Source organism: Sceloporus undulatus, chromosome 2 (assembly GCF_019175285.1).
Source record: "Sceloporus undulatus isolate JIND9_A2432 ecotype Alabama chromosome 2, SceUnd_v1.1, whole genome shotgun sequence".
Classification (NCBI taxonomy): Eukaryota; Metazoa; Chordata; class Lepidosauria; order Squamata; family Phrynosomatidae; genus Sceloporus; species Sceloporus undulatus.
Window position 1 is genome coordinate 83,316,741 of NC_056523.1, and position 9,575 is coordinate 83,326,315.

General features: G+C 40.2%; 1 protein-coding gene across 1 annotated transcript; it reads left to right on the forward strand.

Moving 5' to 3' along the window:
- The first annotated feature begins 1,347 nt into the window (after positions 1 to 1,347).
- Positions 1,348 to 4,349, forward strand: LOC121920208 (ovomucoid-like). The gene is made up of 4 exons (XM_042447277.1): positions 1,348 to 1,538; positions 2,616 to 2,644; positions 3,260 to 3,369; positions 4,111 to 4,349. The coding sequence occupies exons 1-4, from the start codon at positions 1,481 to 1,483 to the stop codon at positions 4,178 to 4,180; spliced, it is 267 nt and encodes an 88-aa protein (XP_042303211.1). The 5' UTR covers positions 1,348 to 1,480; the 3' UTR covers positions 4,181 to 4,349.
- Positions 4,350 to 9,575: the final 5,226 nt, after the last annotated feature.

The window sequence follows — 9,575 nt, forward strand, 5'->3', positions numbered from 1 at the left end:
GGCACTCTTTTAATGTGCTTTTACTGGTTCTTAGCAGATATGTCCCAGAGGTTAGTACTCTTTTAGTATGCAAAAAATCTAAAGCAGCAATGTCTGTTCAGTTTTTAAAAAGCTTTCCTGGACTTGGAAGTGACATAATTAAATTAAATAATTAAATTACAATTTTATTTTATATTATTATGTTGTGACTTTGAAGCTTTGACAGTACTACTACTAGTAGTAGTAGTAGTAGTAGTATCAGCAGCAGCAGTTAGGGATGCTGGGTTAGGACTATGCATTTAAAAAAATCCTCTACACAAGAAGGCTTCTATATTTGTGGATATGCACTTGAAGAATTTAAAACTATTCCAAACTATTTGTGATGGTTGCATTTGTAAAGAACCTATGATGGCATAGGTGTTTCCTGCACTATCCACAATATGCCTAATATGTGTTTTTTCCCCAGAGTCATAGAATTATAGAGTTGGAAGATACTCCCAAGGGCCATCCAATCCAACCCCCTGCCATGCAGGAATGCACAATGAAAACATTTCCAACCGATGGCTTTACAGCCTCTGTTTAAAAACCTCCAAAGAAGGAGATGCCACCACACTCCAAGGCAACATATTCCACTGTCCAATGGCTCTTACCATCCAGAAATTCTTCCTAATGTTTAGATGGAATCTCTAGTTCCAATATGTGAATCACATTTTTAATTGGATGATGGCACTGACCCAGTCAAGAAAGAAAAAGGCTTGTATTTGCCATAAACAGCAGGATAGAAATAAGAGCAAACAGGGCTCTATTTTCCTCTCTAGCTGGTTAGGCACATTAGTCCTATTACCTGGCAGTCCACCAAAGTAGCTATGGCAGCTGGTGGCTACAATTTTAGAAGGACAGTACATCCACTCTGGGGTTCAAGGTTTAAAGGAGCTACCCAAAGTGCTGAAGCTGACTAAGGTTTCACACCTTAGTTCATTTAAAGTTTGGATGAAAAACCAGAGTGGCAAGCCACTTTACCAAGCCACTATCATGGAAGCCATGAGCTGCCACTCATTGTAGTCGGTAGTGATAAGTGAGGGGAGGTCTTCCTGTTTTATCTCCCCATTTCTTTTTATGTTCTCTAAACAGTAATGTATATAATTTGTCCATGAAGCTTTTTTATATATACATTTGCTATTACTTGGTGGTTAAGAGCAATAAGCTACTGTACTCATTGTTTGCCAATAAGCTCATTACATCATATTGATCGTATTTCATACCAAAATGAGGAAGCTTTGAAATTGGTACAGCTGACCACAGTACTTTGTAATTTCACATGCAATGATTATTTAGGAGAAGAATATTTCCTCATCAAGGCTCCAGGGGCATTATATATATATATATATATGTGGGGAAAACATGGGAGAACTATAGACTTCACTTGAGCCTTTGGGATCTGAGAAACATCTACAACTGAGCAGACTGTCATTACACTGGACTAGCCCTTATCAACAGAAACATGAGGCATCTAGGCGGTTTTCTGCTCCTTGCTGTGATGGTGTTCTTCTTGTATGCAGGTGAGCCAGATTTTGAATCACAAAGCTTTCCTATTTGGAGAGCTTTGTCTTTGGGGATTCATAGTACATGATATGCTCCATATCTGAAATAAACAAAGTGATCCATGAGCATTATCAAAGTGGCTTCCATAGAAAATGATTGCATGTGTCTACAAGAAGGGAAGAAGAGTTTCATTCAAGAATCACAATGAATGTAAGGGGGTCATCCTGGAGGAATGAGTCTATACATTCTGTACAGTGAACAGGCTTCAAACATTAATATGGCCACTGCACACAGTCATTTCTTATTAGTTGTGCATGGCTCCCATTACTTACAAAGTGGCCCTGCAGTGTATTTCTAAGCCCATATAGCATAGGTGGAAGTTTAACAAGACTGGCTTGTTGTTTAGTTTGTATTTCCAATCGGTTGTATGAAAACATAACTATGCTTAATTAGTATTACTTAAAGAGGGTTTCATAGTTTTCATCGTCTTCCTATCTACCAAACTATCAATTACACCAAATGGACAAATAAATCTAGTGACAGCAGGGAAGAAACCTGGTTAGTCAAATCACTGCTCTGATTTGCGTCTTGGAAGGAAAGAAGTGAGGAGGAACTGCACTTTTCCTTCATGTTTAGTCCTTCTCAGCTAACTTTACTTACTTACTTACTTACTTACTTACTTCTTAAACTTTCCTTCCTATACAAGCACACATTTACATGCTCACACATTATAGTTACACCTAAGGAGAGGAAACATTATCAGATAAAGAATAAAAAGTTCATTGCAATCTATACAATAGTTTTTGTAAGTTTATATATGAAACTCATATTTCAGTGTTCCATTGCCCTACTAAAATGTTATATATTAAAGTTAGCTGTTAACGCACTAGATCATTCCATAAATGTACTTGAGACGTTGGTATACTAAATTCATCTATAATGCTATCAGCACAAGAAATAAATTAAATCCAAGTTGTGTAAAATAATGTACCCTTTGTACCTTTCTTTCCTATTGCCTCCAAAACAAGAGAAATTTATCCAATAGACTTAGATGGGTTGTTTTATAACATTTAACACAGTATTTTTGGTTCTAGATGTGGCCACTGAAGCAAAAAACCTCCCTGTGAGTATATCAGTTATTTACCTTTATTAAAAATCTCTTCCCCTGTAATTGCTTGAACTTAGTATATTTGGGTTTTTGTTTTTGTTTTGTCAGATATGGCACACTGTTTTGTTTTTTTAAAAAGGAGTAGGATAAAGATGTTTATATGTTTATCTATTGCAAGTATATTTTAATTTGTTTGTTTGTTTTGGCAAATTTCACAAAATATATAATTGAAAGACAGCATAAAAATGTGCTAAATGCAAAAAATACCTAAGATCCTTCCTGTAGTAGAGCTTTTGTTGGCAGATGGCCAATGATATGCAATTTCAATATGTAATCTTAAACATGTTTGAGGCCAGAAAAGGGCTTTTCTTTTCTTTCTTTTTTTAAAAAAACCCAAACCATCCTGAAATTACCAATGGGGGGTGTATAAAAATCTATTAAAAATAGCAAATTGTACGTCTCAGAGGTTTCTGGAAATGTGAGATGCCGTTTAGGGGACATAATTTTGAAAGTGTCAAGTGAACTAAGGGACCAAGAGACACCACTGTGTATCCCAGAGGTATGCTTGTTGCTTTGAGGCTGCATTTTACCCACCCAGGCTTTTAAATATGCCATTTACTTTGTCCGCAGAATTACTGTCGTGGGTATCCAAAAGATGTATGTACCATGCTGTACCAGCCCCATTGTGGTTCTAATGGGAAAACCTATAGTAACCAGTGCTCTTTCTGCAATGCATATATGTGAGTATAAATTTCCCTTAAGATGTAGGCTGCTATTCTTGCTATCCTTCCATTATCAAGTGATTTTTTTTTTAATTCCAATGGGCTTTTAGGAACTCACTACAACAACTTTTAATAGTGTGATCTTTTATCTGTTGAACTGACTTATTTTCTATGGATTGTTGAATTATATTTTAATAACTTCTTGTATTTCTTTTTAATCTGAATTTGTTTTAATTTTCATAAATCATTTTGATATCCAGGCTGCTGCCACACTGCAGAATTAATGCAGCTTGACACCACTTTATCCTATGAAATACTGAGATTTGTCGCTCTCCAACAGAGAGATCTAAATATGTCATAAAACTGCAAATCCTAGAATTACATAGCAATAATAATAATTATAATAATAATAAGATTTATTTGTATTTCCTGCCTCTCTCAGTGGATTGTTGAACCATGAAAAGTTAAAGTGGCATCAAACTGCATTACGTATTCTGCAGTTTAGATGCAGCATTACTTTGGAGGGAAATGTGGGGCAAATAAAACAACCATACTTAGAGTTTTCTGGCACAGATGAATGAGAAGGATGATGTTCTCCCAAATGTTAGTGCTAGTATAAAATATAGCAAGTCACCTGTTCCTCCAAAGCTCAAGTTACCCTACTTAGTAATATGTCATTCCTACTTGTCAAGTAATAAAAGAGATTGGATCTTCTGAAATTCTCACACCATGTTCTTGGCTTTGTCTTTCTCTCATTAGCAAAAGCGGTAGAAGGCTTAGACTGAGGTACCTGGGAAAATGCCGGAAATATGAAGATTCACAAGACTAAGGCACACGCATGCTCAAGATTCCCCATCTGATTTCATGTCTATGTAACAGCATCAAGCTCTTCTTCCCTTTGCTAGTACTGTACTCTGTTAGCTGATGAAAATCTTGCAATAGCTTTATCTATTTTATCAATAAATAAGCAAAGCACCTTTACCAACCTTGGACCTTAACACCTGAATCACATTACAATGACAGAAATTATAAATCCTATTTCACTTTGACATATGCAAAACTTCATAAACAGATGGCATTTGTGGGGAGGGGGGATGACTGGGTACAGGTTGAGCCTCCCTTATCTGAAATGTTTGTGACCAAAGGTATTTTGGATATTGCAATACCTGTATCTGCATATATATAAATGATGAGATAAATTCAATTCATTTTGGTTTCATATACACATTATACACATAGCCTGAAGATAATTTTATAATAGTATTTTTTTAAATAATTTTGTGCATGCATCAAATTTGGGTACACTGAACCATCAGAAAGCAAAGGTGTCAATCTCAGCCATGGAAAATGTTTTAGTTTTTGGAATTTTTCAGAATTCCAGATAAGGGAGATTTAACATCTATTTATTACTAATAGAACACATACAGAGCCACATTATCTCCATAATTCTTCATTTTAGGAAGTAGACCTAAATCTTCAAAAGCTTATGCTACAACTTCTTTTGCACAGTTCATCTCAAAGATGCTACAAGATCCCTTTGCATACTGATAACCTGCAAAATCTATTCATGGTGGATTATAACACTTAAGACTGCAAACAGTATACAATACATTGGGGTTTCACTGCAGATCAAAAATATACTCCCCTGAAAGCAGAAACACAGGAGCTTTAGGAAACTCTGGGGAAGGCTAGAGGCTTTATCCTTGATATGTTGTCGCTATGTGCCTTCAAGCTGTTTCTGACGTATGTAGGCTTGCCATAACCCGGCTGCAACTGGGAATTTCCCGATTTTGGGGGCCCCGAGCCCCTCCCGGTACGGGTGCAGCCCCAGGCAGGCCTCGCTGCCCTCCTCCTCTTCCTCGGGGAGGTGGGGAGGAAGAGGAGGGCAGAGAGGTCTGCCTGGGGCGCAGTAGGCAAAGCTGGAGGTGGCGCCTCCCCGCGCACCCGCGCCACCCTCCTCCTCTGCCCCCTCTCCCCCAGGCCGCACGGAGGAGGTGAAGGTGGACGGAGGCAGCACCTCCTCCACGCGGGGAGGGGGAGAGGAGGTGGGGGAAGGTGGCACAGGTGCGCGGGAAGGCGGGGGATTCCCCCGGGATTCCCCCCCCCAGTGAGGCCCTGGATGGGGCTCCACGATCGCGGAGTCCTCCGAGGCCTGGCATGGGCTTGGGGGACGCTGCCTCCCAAGCCCTTGTCAGGCCCTGGATGGGGCTCCGCAATCGCAGAGTCCTCCGAGGCCTGGCATGGGCTTGGGGGACGTTGTCACCCAGGCCCCAGTGAGGCCTTGGACAAGGTTTAAAAATGTAAGACCTTTTTTTTTTAATTTCCTGGCCAGGGAATTTTTAAAAAATGCCCTACATTTTTAAACCTTGTCCTACATTTTTCCCGGTTTGGAGGTCCCCAGGGATGGCAACCCTAGACATATGGCAACCCTAAGGGTAACTAATAATAATAATAATAATAATAATGATAAATTTTATTTATATACCGCTTTTCCAAAAGATCAAAGTGGTTTACACAGAATTAAAACCAGTTACAAACACATCATAAAAATAGATAAAAACCAGTAACACAATATACACTATACAAATCTAAAACAGTCATTGAATAGGGTGAGGCAGAGAGCTGATGGGATCAAAATACACAACTTCATTTTCCAGAGGGGAAGGCTTGACAGAAGAGGAAAGTTTTAAGCCTCTTTTTAAATGTTTCCAGGGGGGTGATAAGGCGGATCTCCTCGGGAAGACTGTTCTAGATTTGTGGGGCCGCTACTGAGAAGGCCATCTAGGATGTAGTAACATATTTAGAAGGTGGGATTTCCAGCAGGTTCTTCCCGGTTGGGGTTCACGTGGCAAGACTTGGTCAGAGGAGGTTTGCCATTGTCTTCCTTTGAGGCTGAGAGAGCATGACAACTCCAGACATATGCTAGATTTCTATACATTTTTTTTTCTGTTAGGAAGTACTCCATTACATGATGTACATAATGTCTTTATTGCAGATACCTCTGGTTTTCTGAACTCTTTTCTTAAATATATACACATAAAATGAATAAATAGATCCTTGAAAAAACTGTATGAATCATTTTGCATTCATAAGGAAAAAGCAAATAGAAAGGGATAAGGTTCTAGGCAAGAGCAGAACACACAAAATACTAAACCCCAAGAATTTGTTGAAATGTCATTCACGAACATTTTTATTTTTAATTTAATTTTTTGCACTTCTGACTCAGGCAGGAAACCCCTAGGCACATGTTTTGGTTTCAGATAAGAATTTATGAAGCACACATGTTCTATTTCAATAGCTCTATTGATTGGACCTTTGCTATTCCAGACTGCTCTAGTTAAACATTCATCAATCCAAGGGAGGGGAAATACTGTAAGCACCTTTGAGCAGTTTATTTTGTATCTGTTAAAGTGTTTAAGTAGTCCAGTGGGGGCATCTAGTGCATGCTATTGGTATTGCATGTTCCCTTGACTTCACTATTGTGGCCTTCCCTCCATCATTCTTTTATATCAGAGTTTTCCAATTATTGGGCCCCATTATATTGTTATTTTTCTTATACTGTTGTATGCACACACACATATATATTGTGTGGGTGTCTATATATTGTTATATTTACAATTGTGGGACTGGAAATATAACAATATATTGGCTCCTTTATGTAGGGTTGCCATAAGTCAGGACCTCCAAACCAGAACAAATGTAGGACAAATGTAGGACAATTTTTTAAAAATGGAGGACACGTGAAAAAAATTGATAGTTTTTTTTTAAAATGTTAATATAAATGCCTGTTTCTTAGGCATGATCAAAATGGAGGACATTTGGGTATTATTCCTAGACAGATGGCAGAAATGGACTTTCCTTTCTGGCAAAACACTCCCGACCTCCATTCCAAAACACACACAACAGCATATTTGGGCATTTCACATGGCTTTACTGAACATGGCCTCTTGCATCAGAGGCTTATTCCATAACCAAACCTCTTGGTTTAACATGGCTATGCATATTGAACATGTCAAGGTGGTTTTACCGTTCTTGCACCAAGTGTGTGTCAAGGGACTTTGGTTTTTCTTCACTGTGCATCAGTTTGTAAAAATCACAGCAATTTACCTTGCCTCAGAACCAAAACCACACAGAAAAGGCACTTTGGAAAGTCACACTCTCTCAGCTTCTGAAACAGTGCATGCATGCCTCTCAAGCTGACCCACTCATATCATCTTCATCATCATCATCACCACCACACTATCACTGTCAAAGTAAGGGAGACTTGTTAGCATTAAAAGCACCCCCAAAAAACTCACCTTGAGGCCTCTCTGGCCACTCACTCACCACCTCCTTTCCCTCCTCCTTTTCCTCCCACTCCTCCTCCACCTCCTCCTTCTCCCCCTCCTTCATTTGCCTGGGGGCTGGGGCAGACAGGGCGGAGGAGGAGGGTGGCAAGCGGTTGCGTGCAAGGTGGGGAGGGTGGTGTGCGGCTGCGCGCAAGAGGCGAACCGCCTCCAGCTTCGCCTCCTCCACGCGGCCGCGCAGCCTGGGGAAGAGGGGGCAGAGGAGGAGGAGGTGAGTGGCGTGGCCGCGCGGGGAGGCAAAGGCGGATGAAGCCAGTGCCTCTTGCGCCCTGGCACGCCACCCTCCCCGCCTCTCCGCGCCGCTGCGCCACCTTCCCCCGCCTCCTCTGCCCCCTCTTCTTCTCCTCCCCGTGTGCCCGCATGCAAGAGGTGCAGGCTCCGTCCGTCTTCGCTTCCTCCATGTGGGCGGGCGCGAAGCCTGGGGGCGAGGAGGAGGAGGGTGGTGCAGGCGTGGGGGGAGACACCTCCTCCGCCCCAGGCAGGCCTCGCTGCCCTCCTCTTCCTCCCCGCCTCCCCAAGGAGGAGGAGGAGGGCAGCGAGGCCCTGCAGGCCGCAGCAACTCGGCTGCAACTGGGGGGGGTCCCAGTTTTTGGGCTGTACCCGTGCCGGGAAGGGCCCAGGGACCCCAAAATCGGGAAATTCCCGGGTGCAGCCGGGTTATGGCAACCCTACCTTTATGTGCTCCTTTATGTTGTTATTCAACAACTCCAAAGCACAAGGCAATCTGTCTGGAGCTTCTGGGAGTCAAAATCCAACAACATTTGGGGACCCAAGCCTGGGCAACCCTATTGTAAATAACAGATCTAGGAGTGTTACTTTTGAAAAGTAATTTGTTCCCCTTATTCAGTGCACTGTTTGAGAAGCAACTAGTTCCCATTGCTCTTCACAATGTTGAATATAACTTGTTATGTTGCTTGTTGCACAGCCAAGGAAGAAGAAGAAGCCATTTCATATCCCCACAGTCTACCCCTACTGAGTGCAATGAAGGTAGGCTGGCAAAGAGTTGAAGCTTGACTTAAAAGCACTCTCTACTGCTCATTGCATCCACTAGTTTAAATAATAATTGTTTTTTGAAAGTGTTCTTTTAAAGTAAGTCTTTTTGGTTAAACCTATATTAATTGAATGTTTCTGAATAACATTTCTTATACTATAAAATGAAGTGATTAAAAAGAAGCAACTGACACTGGATACTGGTCTAACAATATTTATATTTAAACAGACATTGTTGTTCCAGTAAGAGGGATGGAAAATAGTCTGTGTGTGTGTGTGTGCGTGTGTGTGTGAATAATCAATATGAAAAACCAGGATTACCCTTTTTAAAGTAATTTGGTTTAAACCAAATTACCTTTATGTTATAGCTTCTTTGTAAATTTAAATGACATTACGACGTTTGCTATTTATTTAAAATATATACTGGAATATACATCGAAATAGCAAATTAAGGGTAAGCAAAATTTAAGAAAAACCAAATATGCATAGAGATTGTTTCTTTTCTTTATTTTAGCAAACTGTTTAACTATATAGATATGAAAACACTTGTGAAACAATGCAAGAAAGGTCCTAAGTAGAAACTGTTTGATAATGAAACAAATGAGGAACATTAATAATTACATTAGAACGAAAGATATCTGGAAAATTACAAACATTAGGAAGTTAATTTTAGTGTGTGAGAAAGAATGTATGATTGAAAAGATTAGGAAAGGTTGTTATATGTGTAAGGTGGATAAGTTGTACTGTCCTATGTTTTTAAAAACACTTGTAATAAAACATTAATAAAGAAAAATAAAATTAAAAAAACCAAGGGGAAGGTGAGGAAATGGCTCCCTCTATTCTTCCATGAATATAGAGGAAAGGAGAGAAGGGAACATGACTATAAAG